The 24,388-nt window shown below is 47.1% G+C and overlaps 1 protein-coding gene, 1 long non-coding RNA gene and 2 other non-coding genes across 9 annotated transcripts in view; 1 reads left to right on the top strand and 3 right to left on the bottom strand.

Annotated features, from left to right (window-relative positions):
* Window positions 1–1,175: 1,175 nt before the first annotated feature.
* LOC120396660 lies at window positions 1,176–5,477 on the bottom strand. Of its 2 annotated transcripts, none has more exons than XR_005593283.1 (2): window positions 3,389–5,477; window positions 1,176–2,336 (listed from the first exon to the last, which is right to left on the bottom strand). It is a non-coding gene; the product is annotated as an uncharacterized LOC120396660 (long non-coding RNA). The 2 variants fall into 2 exon arrangements; XR_005593282.1 differs by having other exon boundaries at window positions 1,176–1,556.
* On the top strand, window positions 4,918–4,989 carry TRNAP-AGG. The gene has a single exon. It is a non-coding gene; the product is annotated as a tRNA-Pro (tRNA).
* Window positions 5,478–5,769: 292 nt separating the features above from the next.
* On the bottom strand, window positions 5,770–5,841 carry TRNAP-CGG. The gene has a single exon. It is a non-coding gene; the product is annotated as a tRNA-Pro (tRNA).
* A 6,052-nt stretch (window positions 5,842–11,893) lies between these two features.
* RCSD1 (RCSD domain containing 1) overlaps window positions 11,894–24,388 on the bottom strand; it is a 70,584-nt gene continuing 58,089 nt past the window's right edge. For 4 of the 5 annotated variants that reach the window (XM_039521544.1, XM_039521532.1, XM_039521562.1 and 1 more), the window contains 5 exons: window positions 18,052–18,141; window positions 16,835–16,906; window positions 15,439–15,642; window positions 13,620–14,317; window positions 11,894–12,562 (listed from right to left, as the gene is read on the bottom strand). In XM_039521544.1, the coding sequence (XP_039377478.1) occupies window positions 12,526–12,562; window positions 13,620–14,317; window positions 15,439–15,642; window positions 16,835–16,906; window positions 18,052–18,141 (1,101 nt within the window). In that variant the 3' untranslated portion in view covers window positions 11,894–12,525. The remainder of the gene's footprint in view (window positions 12,563–13,619; window positions 14,318–15,438; window positions 15,643–16,834; window positions 16,907–18,051; window positions 18,142–24,388) is intronic. The other variant, XM_039521540.1, reaches the window with a different exon arrangement.

Genomic DNA, 24,388 nt, shown 5'->3' with positions numbered 1-24,388 from the left:
AAATCACCTGTTTCTGACTGTTCTCCTCCATTACTGCCGGCGGCTGAGATACCCCTTTGCCCAGCACGAGCTGATACCACCTCCACACCTGTTTGTGCTGCGGACCCAGAGCCCATGGTACTTTCGGGTGCAACACCACCAGAAGTTCGCCGTAATCCACCTAGAGACAGAAGGCCTCCTCATCGGTTGGATCTTTAGCTAGGGCGAACCCACGGTTATGGGGCAAAATAATCCCCAGGGTTTAGCCGGGAATGGAGGCAGTCTACCCTCCTTCTCTAGTCTAGTGTGTGTTTTATTTAGGGGATGTTCTTATTGGGGGGGAGGAATATGTTGTGTATTTGGTTGTCATGGTTTTTGTTCCTATGGCAACTGAGTTAGATTATTAGGGGATAGCCCAGCCGGTTTCGGTTGGTTGGGTGAGCTCTGTGTCTGTAAATAAAATGGTAGTTTTGTTAGCTGTCTGCTGTCTGGCCTCAAGTGATTTCTTCCTAAACTGGCTGCCCCCCAAGGATATAACATATAGTTTTCCTGAAGACCACACAAATGAGAGTTCTGTTTGGGTTGGGTGAAATCTGGACCTGGTTTAGGTGTAGATTGATAGGATACATACAGGAGTATAACATTTTTCTCAATTTCACAAGGCAAGAGCCTGACAGGTGTTGGGGAAAGGATAGAATTATGTTTTCAGGTGGGATTAGTTTTTTATTATTGGCATCACTACAGGGCAGAATCAAGTTTATTTGGATGCTTTAACTGTGCATTTCCAAAACTTTGTTTACATTTCTTTTAAGTTTAACCTTAGTTCTAGGATTTATAATGCATATTTTAAGGATAAATATCTTTGTAATGTTTTTCACCCTAAATTACTTAGTATACTCTCAAATTTATCTCAGTGTTAATGTAATTTTTATCTGGGAATACTGATTAGCAGGAAAGTGTCCCAGTGCTGCTCTGTGGTCACAATTCAGTTAGTTTTTATGCTTGCATAGTATCTGCTTGCAGAACTGAAGATAGTGTGTTCCAGCAGGTGTGGCAGCTGGGAAGGTTAGTTCCCAATCTTCACTCCCATTTAGTAACATGGGTTGGATTATGCTTTCAGATAATACTAGTAGTAGGATTGGTGGATTAGGAAAATAGAAGTTCTCTGAGGCTGAAGGAACAAAATGGACACCGTGTAGAATCAAGCACGTGGATTTATTACACACAGCGCTGGCCGAGTGTCACTTTGCTTATTAGGCTCAGAGACACGGCCAAGCAATTGATTACAATAGATTATATAGGATTTTCATGGGTGGAGGGAAGCGATGGGGTGGGAGGTTCTGAGCCCCTGGATAGGTCTAGCAGCAAGACAAGATAAGCACAGTAAGTCAGTAGTCTAAAAGATTACATAATGGCTCCACCCAAGGTTTCAGGTTAACATATAACATACTATTAGTACACAGGTGTTTTCAATTAAACAATGTATAAAGTGTATAATTATAAAATACATATGTTGAATTCTGATTTGGGGACCATAGGAATGAGGTAGCTCTTCTGGTTGTCCAACAGGTATATTCCTGAGGGTTAAAGCAAAAAGACATTGAAAAGTACATGGCAATAGAAATTGTTTTTCAGGTTGTCCCATTGTATTTCTAAAGGCTCCCCCTGGCATCTGGGAGGGAGGGGGTGCACCAATTAGAAGGGAGGATGTCATATCTCCTACTGACATGCTTGAGCCTCTCAATGAACTCAAGGTTGGTATGTGGGGAGGGTATTGGTTATCTTTTCCTGCAGAAGGAGTGGACATAGAGGCCACTTTCAATACTTTGGTATGTCTATAGATTCTGATAAAGACACCAGTTACCGCTCCCCAGCTGGAGTTTTGCTGACCATGCTTATCTCAGTAAAAAGTAAGGTTGTCTCTTGTTTGTTCAGCTTCTTTTAGCTAATATTGTTCTCAGTGGGCTAGGCCCCCTGCTCAAACCAAGCTTTGGGTCTCTGTAAAAAGTTGCTGACAGGGTCTGTAATCAGGGTTTTACAAACACAGCAATTGGATTTTGGCCCTTCAGAGGCTTTTTCTTATAATGCTTCCATTTCCTAGTTTGATTTTCCTCTATACATTTGAGTATGGGTAGTTCAGTGTGTTCTCCCATTTCTTTCAACAAAGTTGAATTATTTTGGTTGGCATAGCTTTTTCTCCTAAAGATCATTGTCTTTGCCTAGTTGACCTGCACAGCCTATGTTTTGAAGCAGGTTTATAGTAAATATTGCTTCTTTTGCAGACTTGGGGGTAGTTTCATGGAAGATTTAGGTTAGGAGATTACTGCAGTCAAGGCACTAGGCTGCTGTTATATACACTGAAGAGGAAGACATGGTTACATCCCACTTTTATTCCCATCTTTCTTGAAAATCTGTTGGGGGGGGCTGCATTCTATTTAATATTTAAATAGCTGAAGCACAAATTTAACCATGTTGTATGTTATTCCACTCTGTAGCAGTTTTGAAATTCATTGCTGGGTGCATCTTGCATCAAACATGTTTTTAAAGTTTATCAGACAGGAAAATGACCTCCCCTGTCTTCTAGAGAGGCCCTGCATTCCCATGAGGTTAAGGAAGCAGTTGAGGATAAGACTACTGCAGAGGCTTACCTAGTCTGATTTCTAGTTAGTATTATACACTTCAGTTTTCCTTCTCAGATGATTCTCCAGCCCCCAGTACAGTTAGATCACACCAGATAAGTCCCAAAAGTCTACCCCTTTCAGAATTAGAGTCCAAACAGAAACACAAACAACAACATTTCTCCCATCCTCTCTTGCCATACATAACCATTGCTCAAATGATTTGTCCTGTTCACAAACAGCCATTCATCTGGGTTCAACATCCAGTCCTCTTGGTCCTAAGTGAGTCTCTTCTCCTCCCTGTTGACAGGAGCAACTAGTTGTACCTCTGCACAAGGAAGATCATAGGGGAACCCACACCTACCCTCTACCACAAGTTCCCATCCTGGGATGCTAAACAATTATATCTGCCCCATAACATAAACTGTCCCATCTTTACTTCCTAGAGCTTCTGCCAATATGCTCAGCCTTGCTGCCTCACCAGCCCCTTTTTTAGCTAGTAGCCTTCCTCTTAACAGAGCACTCCCATCTAATCTTTCTCCTAAATAGACCGCCTCTTTTTTATCTCAGCAAGCCTGGTTTAGTTACATGCTTCTCCTTGTCATGTGACTCCTATGCTCATTCCTTTCACTTGGGGAAGTGGGCTAAGCCTCACACAGGAGCAGCTGAGCCCCAAACCACTTAAAGTGTCAGCTCACCCTGTGAGTTGTGACTGCATCACTCTTCAAGTATATATGGATGAGGCCTACTCTGGACCTATTCTTTTCAGGTAATAAAAATGAGGTACTCACAAAAGACTGAAGTGTCAAAAGAGGAGGTGCTGGAACAAACTTCTTAGAATGTCCCACAGAGCATGCTGGTGGTTTTGTTTTGTGCACATCATGTCCATATGCAGAAACTACAAGTCCTAGTGTACAATATCCCATCTTGATCTGTGCTTCCATGATTGCTCAAATGGGCAGCAGGATGGAGCATTCAGCGTTTGTTGCAGGGGTTGGTTCCTGGGTTACTGTTTCTGTTGTGTGGTGTGTAGTTGCTGGTGAGTATTTGCTTCAGGTTGGGGGGCTGTCTGAAGCGAGGACTGGCCTGTCTCCCAAGGTCTGTGAGAGTGGGGGATCGTCCTTCAGGATAGGTTGTAGATCCTTGATGATGCGCTGGAGAGGTTTATTTTGATCCAAACAAAGCTGTCTGAGAAGTCTACAGGTCCCATCATGGAATTGCTCAGTCTTAGTCCAAGCAATATGGTTCATATATTGCATGGTCCACCATACAGTACACCAGTTCACTGCCTCGGAGTGGTCCTTTCCAGAGAAACTAAAGGTCCAAGAATGGTGTTCCAGTTCAATTAAGATATCCTCTGTATGAAAATGAGCGCAGCTGCAGCCTACATTGTAGAAAAACATAGTGCTTCCCTTAGATCATTCCCTAGCATAAGCCAAGGCTCAGAGATCATAGTAATAGACTATTGTAGGTGAAACTGAGATCAGAATATACCCTAATCTGACCACCTTTAGAGCTCACTAAAAAGCCTTATCTTTTGCAAAGCCAACCCATAATAACAATGCTAAGATAATTTTCTCATAAGACAGGAGGAGTAGAGCCCATTTTTGTTCTGAGTCCTGACTCTCTAATATAACTGTACTTCAGCAGCTGGATGCTATGGTGATTGGTTCTTTGTAAATATAACAAGCAGATAGGTATATAGTGCCCAAGAGATCTTTGAATAAAAGCAGACACCTATGTCCATGCAGCATCCCACTGGAGTCAGTGCAGATCCTCACCGTTGGAGGGATCCATTTGTGTGGCTGGGCTTGCAAGGTGAGACCATACTTATTAAATATTTGTCTATCATAAAACAAGGAGTGGTGACTTTTCTGCTTGACATTGGTATAACAGTCTGTTTTCTTGTGGGCTTTTATTCCTTCGTAATTTTGAGCTCCCAGATGGCCCATAGATCTTGTACTGGGTCACTGTACAGTGGTGAATTTTACCCAAGGAGAAGGCAGCTCCTGCAGATGTGAAGGATGAAAAGGGATCACGCACTGGCACTCAGGCTTGATGAAAGAGTCTCTGCGGGTATATGCACATTATTATCTCAACTACAAATAGCAGTATTGTTTGTATAATTAATTAATTTGACTCTAATTAAAAAAACCTAATAAGAAATGAAAGGGTAAAGAATGATCCTTGGGGGAAGAAGCCAAATAGGGGGCAGAATAGAGCTAACTAAACAACTGCTGTCTAATCAGAAACAGCTACCTGGCTAGAACTGAACCAACATTAGCTTCCTTTGCAGTAGCTGGAAAGCAGCTGATATAGCGGCTCGTTGGTCTAGGGGTATGATTCTCGCTTAGGGTGCGAGAGGTCCCGGGTTCAAATCCCGGACGAGCCCTGTTTTTTTTCCTTCCCAATATTTGAATAGTTCTATGATCATTTTACACTGTTTTTATTGAAGGGCACATTTATACATTAAAATAAAAGACACGGGGAAGCCTTTGCAACTAAAAATGTGACTCTCTTGCTTTCTGTATTGACAGCGCGTGAATTTGAATAAAACTCCGGCGAGGGAACCGATTAGTCTCACTGATTCACGAGCCCCCCTCGCCCCCCCCCCCCGCGCGCTGTGAGTAGCCCCGCAGGCCCCCCCGGTACGGCCGCCTCGTCTCCGTCCCCTAACAACATGGCTCGGTCCTGGCGCGGCCGGGCGGGGGACTAAGCGGCGAGTCCCGGGGGGCGCGGGCCGCATCTCGGGGTGCGACTGTCACCGCCCCGCCTGCGCCCCGGCTTGTTCTCCCGACAGCCCCGCACCCCCCGTTGGTCTTGGTGCTTGTGGGCCCGCCCGAGCGTTTCCAAACGGACACAGCAGCCATCTCGCTCTCTCGCTCTCTCTCTCTCCGCCGCCCCAGCCTGAAAACCAGCTCGGGCGCAGCGTTTATTGTTTGTAGCTCCGCTTGCACGCGCCCCTCCACCCCCCCCCCGTCACCCCTTCCCGCTGTGCGATCCCCACCCACTCGTTACCCCGCCCCTCTCCGCACTGCCCCGTCTCCCACCCGCTTTACCTGGGGCTCCCCCCGTTACTGCCCCCGGGGCCCCGCTGCGCCTGTAAGGCAATAAAATGAAGCGAGGCATCAAACCCACAAAATGGAAAGGGGCTCGCGCCCCCCTCCGTAGCGGGCTCGTCCGGGATTTGAACCCGGGACCTCTCGCACCCGAAGCGAGAATCATACCCCTAGACCAACGAGCCGCTGCCTGCTCCTTCTCCCCCAGCCAGACTCTTCACCATTATCCCGCCTCCTCGCTGCAAAGCGCCAGCCACTGAGAGTACGGCCTGGCTCCCTCCCCCGCCAGGATACCGGATGGTTCCGCCCACAGGCTGGAAGGTACCATTCCGCTCCCCACTAGGCTCCACCCGCCTGATGGTATCGCCTTTCCTCCCCACCCTGTCAGCCCGCTCAGCCAGCCCCGAGGCAGGCGGGCGCCTGATGGTAGGACGCGAGTCCATTGTGGGGAATCCCACTCTGCGCTTTCCCATGGGGACCCTCAGCCCCGCACCCGCGAGGTAACACACTGTGCCCCAACGGCGGCTGGATCCAGAGCCGGGCGAGCTCATCCCCGGGGGGGGGCTCTTTCCCGCTTCAGCTCCCCCCCACACGCTGCGGTCCGGACGTTCGGTCCTTCCCGCTGCCCCCACAGTGGGGCCATGGTTTAGTCCGGCCCGCCCTTCTCCACTGTGCGTCAGAAGAAGGTCCCTGGAGTTGCCCGGATGTTGCTCCCTTCCACACGCCCCCTCCCGCCCTGGCTCTGCGTCAGGCAGGCAGAGCCCGGGGGCGGGGCCCGCTGAGGCTGGCGGTTGCGCGGCGCTCTCGGGCCGGGCTCGGGGGCGGGGCCAGGTTCAATGAGCCGCCCAGGCGCCTGTGCGCGCGCCAGGCCTGCGGTGGGAGGGGGCCCCGGAGGAGAATCGCCCCCGAGCCTCCGCTAGCGCCGCGTCAGAGCCGCGCTGCTGCTGCTCGTTGCCGAGCCCTGCCGGCCCCCGGCCTCCCCGTGCCCCCCTGTGGTGCTGCACGCGGCCGCCTCCAGCCGCGCTGCGCCCCCTCGCGGCCCTGCTGCCTGTGCACGGACCTAGGGCCTCGGGGGCTGCTCCGTCACAGACTGTGTGTGTGACCCGGACTAGTCACTTAGCGACCCTCTGCGCTCAGTGGCGTAGCCAGGTTCTAGGTGTAGGGGGAGCAAACATAAAAAGGTGCCCCCCCTTAGCTCCTCCTCTGGCTCCTCCCGTTTCCCCCCCAGATTAACCCCGGGGCCGGCTCAGGACTCCTGCGGGCTTCCCAGGGGTGCGGATACCCCCGTCCCTCCGTGGTCCCGGGAGAGTCTCTCCTGCCCAGGTGTCCCCAGCCGGGCTGTGCCGCCCAGCCCCACCCATGGGGTCCTGTCACTCCTGCCCTGGGCTCCAGGCTCCTGCGCTGCACCAGGGCCCCCCGTCCAAACAGCACGGCCTGCGCCCCTGCCCTGCTTCTGCAGGCCCGGCCCCGGGGAGCCCCTCGCCCGAACCCCCCCAGTGCAAGGCATCGGATCCCTGCCGCTCACCTTCCGTCCTGCGCCGCCGCCTGTCCCCGGCCATGGCCGGTTGGAGCCGGGAGCACTGCAGTGCAGCGCAGAGGCTGCTCCCACCCCTGCAGCCCGCAGGGCAGCACGGAGCGGGCAGGGCCCGGGTGGGCAGCGCGGCCCGGGGGCATGAGCCACCCACCGGAGACACGCGGCAGAGAGGGGCTGCGGGGGCAAGATAGGGGTGAGGAGCCGGTCGGGTTCCCCCAAACCATTAAACTTCCCCGGTGTTGCCAGGGAGCCCCATGCCTCTCCTGCTCAACTGTGCTCCAGCGGCTCCTGGAGCCATTGGACCGCAGCCGAGCGGGAGAGGCGCGGGGCTCCCTGCCGGCGGCGGGATGCGCCACATGTGCCTGGGGGGGGAGGAGGCTCCTCGGGGAGGGCAGCACACGCAGCCGGGGTGGTGTGTGCGATCCCGTGGCACGGCCGGGGCTTGCTAATGGTGGCTGCGGCGATGTTGGAGCCATGCTGAGCATGGGGCGCGATGGCCGAGGAGCCAGCCCCCTCGCTCCTCCGGCCGCGCCTGCCCCTCCCCCCCATGGCTCCTCCGGCCGTGCTGCCCCCAGCGCCAGCCCAGCAGGCGCCGCTTTTGGAAAATGTGCTGAGGGGAAGCAGCTGCTTCCCCTGCACCCCGCTAGCTACGCTACTGTCAGACTGTGCTCCAATTTCCCTTGTATGAAACAGGGATAATATGTTAAAAGATTGTGAAGTGCATGGCAATCTGCTGATAAAAGCTCAGTGTAAGGACTACGTGATATTACTGCTGCAAATGCCCTACCAAAAATCACTCTTCTACCAATATCTACCCTCCTTCCTCACCTCCTGGGCCTTTCATCTGGCTCCCATTTCGGTTTAAACAAGTAAAACCGGAAGACAACCACAGAACTAATAAGACCTCAGCTGAACACAACTACCCAAACTCTTAGCTTTTATGTTGCATTCCTTTCCCCTCTCTGTTGTTTTGTTTCTCTAAATTTTAAAGTTCTTCTGGACAGGAAACTTGTATTGTTACACTACTTATCTATAAAGCATCAGGCATGCCAAAGGTGCTATATAAATAACAGAATTTCCTTACTTACAGTGTTTTCTTGTCCAATCATTAAGAGTGTTAGGATCAGATCCTGTACTCTTCTATCTAGAGAATTTGAGATGCCACTGTGGCCACCCTTGGTCTGAATGCATGGTCCAGGGCTCCTTGTGCTTTTATATAAAATAGTTTTTAATGTAGGCTGTGTGTAACTAGTAATTATTATCTGTATCATCCAGCAGCTCCACACAGGTGGCATGTGGAGGTCTGCAGCTCAGCCCTACTCAGCTCATCCAGAAAAGACGGGGAGATTGCCTGTTTTAACACATATCTTTTCTCCACCCCCTCCTCACACACAGAGCCCCAATTTGATCTAAGACGGGTCAGTAAACTACGGCCCGTGGGCTGTGTCCAGCCTGTCAGACCTTTTAATCCAGCCCTCGAGCTCCCGCCAGGGAGCAGGGTCGGGGGCTTGCTGGGAACCACGGCTAATGGGAGCTGCAGGGGTGGCACCTGCGGATGGGGCAGTGCGCAGAGCCGCCTGGCCGCACCTCCACATAGGAGCTGGAGGGAGAACATGCTGCTGCTTCTGGGAGTTGCTTGAGGTAAGCGCCTCCCGGAGCCTGCACCCCTGAGCTTCTCCTGCACCCCAACCCCCTGCTGCAGCGCTGATCCCCCTCCCGCCCTCCGAAGCACCCTTTTGCCCCCCAATCCCCTCATGCCCAGCCCCACTCCAGAGCCTGCACCCCCAGTCGGAGCCCTCACACACACCCTGCACCTCAACCCCCTGCCCGGAGTCCCCTCCCACTCCCTGAACTCCTAATATCTGGCCCCTCCCCAGAGCCCACACCCCCCAGCCAGAGCCCTCACCCCCTCCTGCACCCCGATCTCCAATTTCGTGAGCATTCATGGCCCGCCATACAATTTCCATACCCAGATGTGGCCCTCAGGCCAAAAAGTTTGTCCACCCCTGATCTAAATTCTCTTCACCCACTCAGGCTACACTCCCTCAAGCCAATAGTGAACAGCTCCCCATCTCTCCTTCTAGGACTCTGTCTGTTACCATAGACCAGTGGTCCCCAACCTTTTTTGTCTGGCGGGCGCCAGATGACGGGCCTCCGAGGACCGTGGCCAGCGGACGAGCATCTGCCAAAATGCCGCCGAGAAGCGGCAACGTCAATAGGCGTCACCGCCGAAATGCCGCCGAGAAGCAGCGTCATCCAGAGGCGTCGCCGCTGAAATGCCGCTGATTTTCAGCAGCATTCTGGCGGTGACGCCTCTGGATGACGCTGCTTGTCGGCAGCATTTCGGCGGCTGCTCATCCGCTGGACAGTACGCGGGCGCACATACATGCCCCAGCGGGCGCCATGGTGCCCACGGGCACCGCGTTGGGGACCACTGCCATAGACTAACAATAGACCAATAGACAGACAACAGAAGAAAAAGCCCCTTTAAGTAGCATATGCCACATGGAACCAGGGAGTGACATCATACCTATGTAATGTATGCTACACCATTGTGTGTGTGGAGGGGCAATTTCGTCTGAAGGAAAACCTCTGTTCTTACCATGGAATCTTTAATGGCTACACAGATAGGATTTGTGTTTTTAAGGTCTCATCCTGAAGACCTTCACATTATGAACTTTAAGAGGATGAATAGTTGAGTCAGAGCTATCAGTACTGGGACCTGGCTCCAGGGAGTCCACAAATTTCAAATCTGATGGTTTAACACTACACTATCCCCTAGTCGTAATCCCCCCTTCATTCTGTCTGCTGCCACCAGTTCTACCCATCCTGGTTTGGGCTTCTGCAGGTCCCCAGGAAGAAACACACAGTTATTTTTCTTTTCAACTCCACTATTTTATTTCCTCTATTTTCCCATTATATTTTCAAGGTGAGGGAGGACAAATTCCACCCTGTAGGCCAGCACACACATTCTCTAAACATGCACACTCATATATACAGTAATGCACAATCACACACGTCCAGATACATCTGCTGAGAAAAAAATGTTACAGTGATGACTGCAGCCTGGCATGGGATATAAGCCCAAGCAAAGAGATTAAAATGTATTTCAAAGATGACATGGTTCAGAGAGGGTGTGGGGGTTGCATATGCTGAGAAACCTCTTCTAGGTACAAATGGCAACACCAATTACTTTTCACTGGTTTTGAATGAACAATATCTTAGTGCTTTTATCTGCGACAATGGGAGGCAAGAGACATTATTTAGAACATAAATCCATTTGTCTTTTTGTGAATTTAGTATGGGTAAAAGGTGACACATAGGATATTATTTATTTGTATAGCTGTAGTGCCTAGGACCCCAGGTCATAGATTTAGGATCCCATTGTACTAGGCTCTGTACAAACACAGAACAGAATGACCCTCTGCCTCATAGATCTCCATCCACAGAGCAGATGCAGTGCACGCAGCAGCAGAGCCAGGTTCCATCGCTCTCTGCCTTGCCAGTGTGTCTAACCCCTGTCCTGGGGCAACTGCTTCAAAGATGAAAGGGAGTTCAGTCTCCATGGCCCTTTCAGTCTTTGGCCTCTTCAATGATACTGTTGGGTCGGGGGCGGTGTCGGATGTCAGATAATGTGTTGGTGGTTTTAGTGATGTGGACACCTGTCCATCAGGAATGGGATTGTGATACTTCCCCAAACCCATTTAATGTAGACTAATCAATAGCTAATACAATCTGGAGGTAATGTCTCCATAGCCCATCCACAACTAGTCCTCTGAGCCAGCTAGTCCTTTGAAAGTTTTAACAGAACCCTAAATGCCAGCTCCAAGCACTTATAAGGCCTCATCACCATAGTGATGTACTTCTCCTGTTATCCAGTCCTTTCAAACACTCCCTCTAAATACGCTAAGGCAGTGGTTTTCAAACCTTTTGTATTGGCGACCCCTTCACACAGCAAGCCTCTAAGTGGGACCCTCCTTATAAATTAAAAAAACACATGATTTTATATTTAACACTCTTTTAAATGCTGGAGTGGGGTTGGGGATGGAGCTGGGCTGGCAGGGCTTGGGCTGTCAATCCTGTGCATGGCTGACAGCTCATGACCCCCTCGTAATAACCTCACAACCCTCTGAGGGGGTCACCACCCCCAGTCTGAGAACCCCCACTCTGAGGAGAGAACCTGGCTCTTTAAAATAATTTTTTCATCGGATGGTAGTTCACCAGTTCAAATTCAGCCTAGGCCATAGGTGAGCCATGGCCACTGGGAGCTGTGGGTGGCTGTGCAAATGTAAACAAATGATCTGGCGGCCCACCAGCAGATTATCCTAATGGGCCGCGTGTGGCCCATAGGCCACAGGTTGCCCACCACTGCCACAGTAAGTGAAACTCAATCATACACAGGCTGTTCACTGGCTTACATGAAATGAATAGGTTATTTCAGTCCAGTTTGCAGTAAACAAGTGTCTATATCACAAAAAATTAAAAGTGGTTCTAACTGGCCACTTGTTGGTAGTCTCAGTAGAGTCCAAAGACGTCATGACAACTGACTTACACTTGATCCTTCCAAGTAACAGTTGAATACAGTGATGGAGTAGTGTGAGGAAAGCTTGCACTATTACTTCAGATGCTGTAAGTGTTCTGTGGATATGGTACTTCAGTTGCTACTTTTCACCATCATGAAAAAAAACACACACACAAAAAAATCTTACAGAAAAATAATCTTTAGCTGTTAGGTGTTTCAAATACATATTTGCCAGCCCAACTCTAGTCCAAGTAGATATTCATCAAAGATGCCGTATAAACCATTTAAAAATGATCTTCTCCAGATTTAGGATTCACATTGTCTGCCATAAAGCACATATGTATATATATAGAGAGAAAATCATTTCCCCCTACTTCTAAAAACTTCATTTACTTGCATCTGAAAACTGAAAATATTTCAAAGGAAGCTATTTAAAAAGGCACAACTTATATCTGTCCAAAACTGATGAATTGCATCAAAGTCCAACATGGGGGAGCAAACAAAATTTGGAACTTTGCTGTAATGGTGAACACTGGGCCCAGAAACGGTGGTGTTTGTCATGCCCAAGCTACTGTGCAACAGATCTCCAGACCATGAAGTTGCTCAATAAACCCCAAGAAGAGTCAGCCAGTACATCCATTTTGAACCCTGCAGCAAAAAAAAGATGTCTTAATTCCAATCTCTCTTTCCCACTTCTACAGAATGTTATGGGTAAGAGCAGTGAACATCTTTGACGTTATTAATATTCTGCTGATCTGTTGCAAGGGAGAGTCCTCCAGTAGCTGCACCTTAATTGGACTGTTTGGCTTCTCTTCACATTAAAGTCTCCTGTGTCCTGACTGGGTTCATCCTTTTGAGAGAGAACGAATGATAGAAGAGAGAAAGGAAAGTTATAAAAATAAACATATGTTACAATTTTATATTGATAGGAGTCTCTAGGAAAGTCTGGAATCTGGGTGTCTTTTTGGCCAACTTTCATAATTGGGTTATGGTTTTCCTGCTATAAATTTGAAAGACAGCTGCAGCCAGACCACTCCAGATTGATTTCCTCGGTTCTCACCAGCTAAGCTGGGTCAGTACTTGGATTGAAGACAGGGAATCCATTTTTTTCAGTTTTTAACTTTCCTATGCAAATTCATTTTGGATCTTTTCTCCCTACAACATGCCCTTTAAGACACAGATTTGAGCCCTCCAAACTCAGATAGTTCAGTAAAAAAACAGGACAGGCGGAAACCTAAGGGGGAATGCAGAGGGTCCCATGTTGCTGGGGTGACTTTTCATGAATATAACTCTGCTCTGTAATAGCTAGTGTGCAGGTAGCACCACTCCCCTTTTGGATGGAATGGAGCCTGTTTAGGTGTGTGGGATTATGTTGGCCACCAGTGGTTAAAGGCCAGGTACAATAAGTGTAAGCCCTAATATAGCTAGTGGAAATTCTCCTTTACCTCAAGTGGTAGAGGCCTGTCGTTTCTGAATTAGAAGTAACTAGTTTGTGTGGTTCAGTGGGTGACCACGAAATTGGTATGTGTGCACCACAATTAGGGCTGACAGTGCTAACAAGAGGTTTGGAAATGTCCCTTTTAATCAGACAGTTTAATCTAATGGTCTCAGGGTGAAAAATGCTTTTTGCCATATGTACTTTCAAAATACTGGGCAGCTGAGCAAAGTGTCAAGGGTCAGCATTTCTTTCTCTTCTTTCACCTACATCCCTTTCACTGTCATGCCAGCCTGGGGAGCCAAGCCTTTTAATTGTCTGTATTAGATGCTCTGATATTGATTTGTACTGGGATTTAACAAGCACCAGAGGGAAATGCCTTTTTATTTTTAAGGCAAAACACTTGTGAGAGCCTCTGGTCTTTTATGAGCAATTACCATGGTGGCCTATCTCATCTCTGCTTCACACTTACTCTGTGCCAGGTTCTTGCATCAGCATCACACTATGATGCTCACTGGCAGTTCCTGTGTCTGCTACCGGCTGTGGCATCCCCGTCTCCAGGGACTTTTCCTGGGTGTCTGATGCTTCCTGTGTGTCTTTGCCCTCACTGTTTTCTTCCTTCTTCACCTCTTCATTTTCTTTGTTCCTTTTTTCCTGTTCAGAGGCATTGCCATCCTCTCTTTCCCCCAGGGTGCTCCCTTCCTTATCCCCTGGGGTGTTCTGGCACAGCTTCTTATCTTTATCTCCCATGGTACTTGGGCATGACTTCTCCTCTGGGGTGCTCTGGGATGACTTCCTCTCTTCCTCCCCTGGAGTGCTCTCGCACAGCTTCTCTTTATCTCCTGTGCGGCTCTTGCATGGTTTCACTGCCTCTGTTTCTTTTTCTCTCTCCTCTTTGTTTTCTGTCCTGCTGGACCATCTCCTTGAGGGTGGCTTTTCTTTGGATCCTATCTGTTTCTGGATCAGTTTACTGCCTGTTCCATACACAGGTGACTGCGACTCCTCTTTCTGACTCTTAGGCATGAATACCTCATCACCATCCTCTTCCTTGGCCCCATTTTCTTGAGATGATCCAGTCTCCCTTAAATCTTCACCATCTCCGGAGTCGGACTGAGACTTCCGGAATTTCCTGGAGGGGGGTCTGCGCTTCAGTGATCCCCGTGTCCGCACCTGAGAACAGGTAAAGTTGAGATTGAAGAATTTAAATAAACCACATCAGTGTGCAGTGTCAGCCCAGAAACCTAGGGTGAATTACTTGGATGCTCAGCTGGTGACTCAAGACACCGGTTCTCCTTCTCATTGGCACTGGTTCTCCTTCTCATTGACACTTTGCCTCTCTGAATAAGTAGTGAGAGATCATTACCCCAATTTAAACTGTGGCTCTTTCTCCTATCTACATTATCAAATTTGAAAACACTAAGTTTGATTACAAGGACACAAGACTCGATATATAGTTACTTATGAGCGAGGAATTACTTTGGAAACCTCTGCCATTTTATTTTGGGCACTGGGGTGATGGGAAAGGATAAAGGAGTTTCACGTCTCAGTAATCTGAGGACCAATGGTGAAATCAAGCAGTCCAGATTCTCTCCCCGTTGTTGCCTATTCATCTGAGTCCTAATCTGCAGAAGCCTCTGCTACTCTATGTCTTGGGTCTCCAGTTGAAGGCTGAATTGGCAGCTAGCCTGCAAACTAAGAACTGCACATAAATTGCATAAACTGGACAAGTTAACCAGCTGCCTTCTTCTTTAATACAGAGTTGTGGTTTACAGAGACTACAGTTCCCAGGATTCAATACAGCCTGTCCTGCTCAGATCTAGGTTAAGTATTGTATGATTGGCCTTTCATGGGCTATGCTCCTGTATTAAAGGAGTGGGCATGAAACACACCGCACAATTTCAAGGTTTATTTGACTTGCAAGCTGCAGTATTAGTACACTAACCCACTGCACTACTAAGTGTTGGTCATTAATTTTGACATAATGTTGTTTGAAAAGCTGTGATCAGTCCAGCTCATGCTGAGTTGAAGCAGGTGAGTCATGCCACTTCATCACCTGATGCCAGCTGGAATCTGATGGACTATGGAACTCTATTTGCAGGCAGGCAAAAGAGGGAGTCCAATGGATCACAGTGAGAGGGAATTTCAAAACAGATGCAGCGATCTCCTAATTTGGCTGCAAACACACCCTGTGAAGACTGAATTGGAAGGTAAGACCTACTGTTGCAGTTCCACTCAAAGCAGTAAACTGGCTTTGGCTTCCTGTGTTGGAGAAGTCCTGGAAGACACTGTACCTTGTTATAAAACTTCAGGTGAGTGCCCTCTGGTGGTTGATCAAAACTGACTGGTGTCTCATCCGATTCACTGGAACGGGAATGGATGCCGGGGCTGCTGGGAGTTGAAGGGGGAGTGCTAAAGGGAGATGGTATGACTTTCAGACCTGGGCTTTTTGGAGATGTTCCTGGCACCAGGGCAGCTGGAGCAAATGTCAGATTGGCCTGCAAAAAAAATCATTATAATAAACCTCCCCTCGGATTTAATATCATGATTTTTGGTGTTATTCTACCTGGCACCCACATTCCCCCTGTCAGAGGTGAAGTGGACCACATGGGGGAGCCCTTGCCCTTAACACACATGATAGCCTCTCAGCTGACAAGAGAGATAGCTCCTGGTTTTGTGTTTCTCCTGGTGATATTGTCAACAAACAATCCCATGTGGAGAAGTTCTGGATGGACAATTGCCCTTCCCGAACAGCTGGATCTCAGGACCATTCTTGTGTCATATGAAGTATTAGAGATTTTCCAGTGTCCCAGCCAAGTGAATATGTCTCCCATAGTTTTGGACAGGAGAGGCTGTGAACAGAGCAGTCAATAGTAACAAGGAACTTTAAATCATTCTGTGTTTGTCCAGATAGCACCTGAAGTTTGCAGCTGTGGGCACTCTCAGGCCCTTCAAATGATCACTAAATTTAACAAAAGAATACCATTGAAATAACTGGGTATGCTTTGTGATGGGGTTCCCACTTCTGGAATCCCATTGAACAGTGCTATTAAGTTCAGATAGTTGAGTGTCCTTGAGCTGAGCACGACACTGCTATGACCAGGCTGCTATTATTTGGGCACTGCTAGGAGGAAGCTCACAATACCAGGAGTGCCAACTGGCATTAGCAGGGTGCTATGTGAAGAGATTCACATATTGTTAGTTGTCATAGCTGGCATGTGAACCAGCTACTGAGAGATACAAGGGAGCAGTAAATGCTGGGTAAGCTGTTGAGTTCCTTGGGAAATATAAAAGAAAAGCGAGAAGCTTTTAGGGTATGTCTGCACTTCAGCTGGCAGGGTGCTTTGGGTAGACAGCTCTGCTTGACCTAGTGTATTAAAAATAGCAGCATGGTCACGCTGGCATGGGAGGTGGCTTGGGCTAGCTGCCCAAATACTATCCCACCCAACCCCCTGGGTGCATATCCGGGTGGCTAGCTCAGGCCGCAGCCTCTGCCTCTGTGGCCACACTGCTATTTTTAGCTTTTTAGCTCAAGCAGAGCTAGTACTTGTCTTTCTACCCATGCTGGTACCTTCCCAGCTGCTGTGTAGACATATCCTCAGGGGTACAAATATAGGAGCCATGTTAAAGGTTTATCAATTTAATTCCCTGAGAGTTACAACAGCCATGTTGACAGCATCCAGCACCTACCTGCAGTTTTTCAATCAGGGGAGAGCTTTTCACCTTGACCCTGGGAAGGAGACAAGCATTTGGAGATGGCTTCTGTAAATAAACAGGAAAAGACCAAAATAAACTAGATGAAGAAAGGAAAAGTTCTGAAGCCCGAACCGGTCCAGATTGATCCTGGGAAGTGAAAGATGGAAGAAGAGGGAGGAAAGTGAAGAATGTGTCACTGAAGCCTATGGAGGGATCTTTACAAAGGAGTCTGTTGTTCCCTTTCCAACTACTCCCACCTCGTCTGCTGTCCAGCCATTAAGTCTATGATAAAGAGGAATTAGATCACACAGGACTGAGGAAGGGAGAGCACTGTACAGAGTAATATCACTCTGCTCTGAGAAAGATTATCAAAAGAAGATAGCCAAGCCCTCTACATTATCCTCCCTTTCCCCTCCCACCACTCAAACTGTGCCCTCTTTTGAGAGAAAATCGGATTCTGTCCTTTCTGATTAGTATATCCATATTAGGGATTGTGTAATGGTTAGTCCCAGAAGACACGGGTCAGTACTTCAGGGTGCTAGTCTTGGCTGTGCCACTGCATGGCCTTGGGCAAGATATTTAACCTCTCGGTGGTACAGTTTCCTCATCAGTAAAATGGAGATAAAACTGACCTACTTCTCAGAGGGTTGCAAGGCTTTAATGTTTGTAAAGTGTTTTATGAACTATTCCTCTAGCGTATCTGAAGAGAAATGTTTGGCCCTGGATGAATTACACACTCATTCACCCTTTCAACCTGTGAATCTAGAAGGAGGGAAGACTCCAAGAGCAAATTGTTACTTAATATTTATGTTGCAGTCATTCCTAAAGGCCACAACCAGGTTGTACTACATTTTGCTGTATAAACAACATATGACAGTCCCTTCCCTAAAGAGCTTAAGATGTGAGGATGGAGCTGGTATGGGAGAATCAGGCGGATCCTACGGAGATGTGGTGCCACAGAGGGAGAAACTCACAAGCAGAACTGGAACATGTACGTGTGTCTGCAATAGTAAGGAGACAGCAAGGAGCAGAGTATGTGTGGGGTATTGCTGTGGAAGGATAGGAGAAGTGTTCTCTGCTTTAGAGCTTATGGTTTATGTTTCACTATTGGTGATCCCTCTGGTAAACCCACATTCACATGCCTTTTAGGGAATCAGAGAGAATAAAACCCAGCAAAAAGAAAGCTCTTTCCTTATTGCATTGGTACTCACCGGCTCCCCATTGTGGCCCAGCTCCACCTTTTGGGTGTGTAGGGGAAGGGAGCATGGTGGTTTCCTCCGGGTTGGTTTATTGGCTGGTACCTGAAGATAAAGACAGCCATTGAGTGACAAAGGAAAAGCAAGGAGGTTACATTCAAGCACCAGAAGGCAGCCTCTAGTGTTGTGTGTCTGCAAAAGGTCCAAGAGAATGCAGGTGTGGGTGCAGCTGTCTCCAAGAGCAGGCACATAGAATATCAGGGTTGGAAGGGACCTCAAGAGGTCATCTAGTCCCATCCTCTGCTCAGAGCAGTACCAACCCCAACTAAATCATCCCAGCCAGGGCTTTGTCAAGCCTGACCTTAAAAACCTCTAAGGAAATTCCACCACCTCCCTAGGTAACCCATTCCAGTTCTTCACCACTCTCCTAGTGAAAAAGTTTTTCCTAATGTCCAACCTAAGCCTCCCCCACTGCAACTTGAGACCATTATCATAGAATCATAGAATTCAAGATCAGAAGGGACCATTATGATCATCTAGTCTGACCTCCTGCAAGATGCAGGCCACATAAGCCGATCCACCCACTCCTTAGCAAGTGACCCCTGCCCCATGCTTCGGAGGAAGGCGAAAAACCTCCAGGGCCATTGCCAATCTTCCCTGGATGAAAATTCCTTCCCGACCCCAAATATGGCGGTCAGCTGAACCCCGAGCATGTGGGCAAGACTCGTTATTCCTTGTTCTGTCATCTGGTACTACTGAGAACAGTCTAGATCCAACCTTTTTGGAACCCCCTTTCAGGTAGTTGAAAGCAGCTATCAAATCCCCCCCCCACATTCTTCCCTTCTGCAGACTAAATAATCCCAGTTCCCTCAGCCTCTCCTCATAAATCATGTGCTCCAGCCCCCGAATCATTTTTGTTGCCCTCCGCTGGACTCCTTCCAATTTTTCCACATCCTTCTTGTAGTGTGGGTCCCAAAACTGGACACAGTACTCCAGATGAGGCCTCACCAATGCCGAATAGAGGGGAATGATCACGGTCCTTGATCTGCTGGCAATGCTCCTACTTATACAGCCCAAAATGCCGTTAGCCTTCTTGGCAACAAGGGCACACTGTTGACTCATATTCAGCTTCTCGTCCACTCTAACCCCTAGGTCCTTTTCTGCAGAACTGCTGCCTAGCCACTCGGTCCCTAGTCTGTAGCAGTGCATGGGATTCTTCCGTCCTAAATGCAAGACTCTGCACTTGTCCTTGTTGAACCTCATCAATTTTTTTTGGCCCAATCCTCTAATTTGTCTAGATACCTCTGTATCCAGAGACTTCCCTACACCCCCCCTGAATTTCCCCAACACCCCGCCCCCCAGTTTTGTGAACTAGTTACACGCCAAACCTGGTGGCTGAACTTTGCGACTTTGTCCTCACCCACAACTATTTCACATTTGGGGACAATATATACCTTCATGTCAGTGGCACTGCTATGGCTACCCGCATGGCCCCATAATATGTCAACATTTTTATGGCTGACTTAGAACAACGCTTCCTTAGCTCTCATCCCCTAACACCCCTACTCGTGCTACATTGATGGCATCTTCATCATCTGGACCCATGGAAAAGAAGCCTTTGAGGAATTCCACCATGATTTCAACAATTTCTATCTCACCATCAACCTCAGCCTAAACCAGGGGTCGGCAACCTTTCAGAAGTGGTGTGCCGAATCGTCATTTATTCACTCTAATTTAAGGTTTTGCATGCCAGTAATACATGTTAATGTTTTTAGAAGGTCTCTTTCTATAAGTTTTTAATATATAACAAAACTATTGTTGTATGTAAAGTAAATAAGGTTTTTAAAATGCTTAAGAAGCTTCATTTAAAATTAAATTAAAATGCAGAGCCCCCCAGACCGGTGGCCAGGACCTGGGCAGTATGAGTGCCACTGAAAATCAGCTCGCGTGCCGCCTTCGGCACCTGTGCCATAGGTTGCCTACCCCTGGCCTAGACCAATCCACACAAGCGGTCCATTTCCTTGACACTACTGTGCTAATAAGTGATGGTCACATAAACACCACCCTATATCGGAAACCTACTGACCGCTATACTTACCTACATGCCTCCAGCTTCCATCCAGGACACACCACACGATCCATTGTCTACAGCCAAGCTCTAAGATACAACCACATTTGCTCCAATCCCTCAGACAGAGACAAACACCTACAAGATCTCTATCAAGCATTCTTAAAACTACAATACCCACCTGCTGAAGTGAAAAAACAGATTGACAGAGCCAGAAGTCACCTACTACAAGACAGACCCAACACAGAAAATAACAGAATGCCACTAGCCGTTACCTTCAGCCCCCAACTAAAACCTCTCCAGCGCATCATCAAAGATCTACAACCTATCCTGAAAGATGATCCCTCACTCTCCCAGATCTTGGGAGACAGGCCTGTCCTCCTTACAGACAGCTTACAGATAGTCCCCCAACCTGAAGGAAATACTACCAGCAACCACACGCCACAGAACAAAAACACTAACCCAGGAACCTATTCTTGCAACAAAGCCCGATGCCAACTCTGTCCAAATATCTATTCAAGTGACATCATAATAGGACCTAATCACATCAGCCACACCATCAGGGCTCGTTCACCTGCACATCTATCAATGTGATATATGCCATCATGAGCCAGCAATGCCCCTCTGCCATGTACATTGGCCAAACCGGACAATCTCTACGCAAAAGAATAAATGGACACAAATCTGACATCAGGAATCATAACATTCAAAAACCAGTAGGAGAACACTTCAACCTCTCTGGCCATTCAGTAATAGATTTAAAGATGGCAATTTTGCAACAGAAAAGCTTCAGAAACAGACTCCAACTAGAAACTGCTGAACCTGAATTAATATGCAAACTAGATACAATCAATTTAGGTTTAAATAGAGACTGGGAATGGCTGAACCATTACACACATTGAATCTATTTCCCCATGTTAAGTATCCTCACACCTTCTTGTCAAACTGTCTTAAATGGGCTATCTTGATTATCACTACAAAAGTTTTTTTCTCCTGCTGACAACAGCGTATCTTAATTAGCCTCTTAGAGTTGGTTGTGCAACTCCCACCTTTTCATGTTCTCTGTGTGTATATATATCTCCTCACTATAAATTCCATTCTATGCATTCGATTAAGTGGACCCACAAAAGCTTATGCTCAAATACATGTGTTAGTCTCTAAGGTGCCACAAGTACTCCTGTTCTTTTTGCGGATACAGACTAACACGGCTGCTATGCTGAAACATGCCAATTTAGTGACTGTTTGGAAATTTGAATTGAAATTGAAACATTAATACACACACTAAAAGCATATACAGTATATGATAAAATATGTGTAACTGAAAGTATAATAGATTTGAAAAGTATGAACATAGACTAGTTTCCTTATACAGCCGTTGTTTTTTATGACAATGTCAGTGCATTCATTTCGGGGATGTTGGCCAATCTAATAATTTCAAATAATGATTTGTAAGCAAAGTCTAAATGAGCTCTCCCTGACAGCTAATGATGAGCTGGGGGTTGGGGGGAAAGGGTTCAGGACCAGATTGTATTTACATTTACACCTAATCTACCTAGGTATCCAGCAAACAGAGCTGTGTTGCCCAAGTGATAGATTTTGGCTGGGGTTGGGTTACAAGTAACTTGAATGTGGGGGGTGGGGGTGGAAATGAAATGTTGTTGTTCTTATTGTAAGAGTAAAGGGCAGTAGAACTGTACTTAGCCTGTGCTGATTGAGGGCATCAAGAGAAAGGGTGGGGACCTGTCCCTCTCTACGGTTTAAAGACAGGCTCCATAGATAGTCTTTTGTTCTGTTAAGTGACCACTGCAGCTGAAGTCACTGATAATCAGGTCAGTGCTTAGTCCTGCTGTGGGGACAGTGTTCCTGTGGGTACAGTGTTTTTGTGTAAAAGACAGCCCAGACTGCACTAGCAGCGAGGTTCCCCCCCTGAGAGCTCAGCTGAAATCACTGAGAGCTGGGTGGAACCTCAAGAGACCAACTCGCAGAGGTCACAGTGGCAGGTGGCAGCAGAAGGTGACTGCGCAGGGCCATTGGCAATAGAGTGGTGGAGTGAACGGTGGCACAACGAACAGCCGTGGCGAGAGCAAACAGTGAGCAGCTGGAGGAACGAGCAAGGTGCCTTCTTGTCCCCCACCTGGGAGGTGTACTCACGTGAAAGCACCTCTGAACTCTGAGTCTCTACTGACCAAGGACAACACCGGTGAGTGGGGTGCGGTGGAGGGAAAAGTGAGGGGCACGTTAAATAAACATTTGTTTGTTGAACTATATTTTAGTGACTTTGCTCTAGAATGCTAGATTTGTGACTGGGAATGGATATATATATATAAATATATATAAATATGTTTCCTAGTAGGCCAAGATTTTTAAAATGCATTATTTGCCAAGGTTGTTATCTCACATTGTTGCTATCTTGAGAGGTCATTATGTTGGGGAGTTTCTGTACTAAACATTTTTATTATTATAATTAATTTTACATAAGAATGGTCATACTGGGTCAGACCAATGGTCCATATAGCCCAGTATCCTGTCTTCCAACAGTGGTCAAGGCCAGGTGCTTCAGAGGGAATGAACAGAACAGGTAATCATCAAGTGATCCATCCCCTGTTGCCCATTCCCAGCTTCTGGCAAACAGGCTAGGGACACTCAGAGCATGGTGTTGCATCCCTCCCCATCCTGGTTAATAGCCACTGATGGACCTAGTCTCCAGGAATTTATCTAGTTCTTTTTTTAATCCTGTTATAGTTTTGGTCTTCACAGCATCCCCTGGCAAAGAGTTCCACAGGTTGACTTTATGTTGTGTGAAGAAGTACTTCCTTTTGTTTTTTTAAAACCTGCTGCCTATTAATTTCATTGGGTGACTGCTAGTTCTTGTGTTATGTGAAGGATTAAATAACATTTCCTTATTCACTTTCTTCACACCAGTCAAGATTTTATAGACGTCTATCATATCCCCCCTTAGTCGTCTCTTTTCTAAACTGAAAATTCCCAGTCATTTTAATTTCTCCTCCGGTTTCAGAAGAAGTGGGTATTCACCCACGAAAGCTCATGCTGCAAAACATCTGTTAGTCTATAAGGTGCCACAGGATTCTTTGCTGCTTCTACAGAACCAGACTAACACGGCTACCCCTCTGATACTAATCATTTTAGTTGCCCATCTCTGTACCTTTTCCATTTCCAATATATCTTTTTAGGGATATACCAGATCTGCACACGGTATTCAAGGTGTACACGTACCATGGATTTATATAGAGGCAATATGATATTTTCTGTCTTATTATCTATCCCTTTCTTAAAAAAGCAAAAGTTTCAGAGTAGCAGCCGTGTTAGTCTATATCCGCAAAAAGAACAGGAGTACTTGTGGTACCTTAGAGACTAACAAATTTATTTGAGCATAAGCTTTCATGGGCTACATCTGATGAAGTGGGCTGGAGCCCACAAAAGCTTATGCTCAAATAAATGTGTTAGTCTCTAAGGTGCCACAAGTACTTCTGTTCTTTTTAAAAAAGCAAGCAGAATGTTGGGAATCATTGACTGCCGCTGCACATTGAGTGGATGTTTTCAGAGAACTATCCACAATGACACCAAGATCTCTTTCTTGAGTGTTAACAGCTAATTCAGACTCCTTCATTTTGTATGTATAGTTGAGATTGTTTTCCAATGTGCATTACTTGGCATTTATCAACATTGAATTTCATCTGCCATTTTTGTTGCCCAGTCACCCAGTTTTGTGAGATCCCTTTGTAACTCTTCGCAGTCTGCCTGGGACTTAACTATCTTGAATAGTTTTGTATCATCTGCAAATTTTGCCACCTCACTGTTTACCCATTTTTCCAGATCATTTATGAGTATGTTGAACAGTAATGGTCCCAGTACCGACCCCTCAGGGATACCACTCTCTCCATTCTTAAAACTGATAACTTATTCCTACCCTTTGTTTCCCATCTTTTAACTGATCCATGAGAGGACTTCCCTCTTATCCCATGATGGCTTACTTTTCAAAAGTCAATTTAAATTAAATACATTTTTTTAAAATATATTTTTTTTAGAAATCTAGACTTGTTATGTGTTTTGGTGTAACTTGCATTATCCTTATGTTAAATTTGCATTATCCTAACAAAACATTTACTTTATTCATATCTCTTTTATATATCTCATTGGTCCTGACACCCCTCCCTGTAAATTCGAACACCTCCCCTAATTTCAATTCCTGGGGAAATCACTGTCTGTATCCTATCCCTACCCTCCAGTCTATTTACCACTCCTCCCAGTTTAGTGTCATCTGCA

This window comes from Mauremys reevesii, linkage group 1, assembly GCF_016161935.1.
Source record: "Mauremys reevesii isolate NIE-2019 linkage group 1, ASM1616193v1, whole genome shotgun sequence".
Lineage (NCBI taxonomy): Eukaryota > Metazoa > Chordata > Testudines > Geoemydidae > Mauremys > Mauremys reevesii.
The sequence above is the reverse complement of the archived record's forward strand: the minus strand, read 5'-3'. Positions and strand labels throughout refer to the sequence as shown.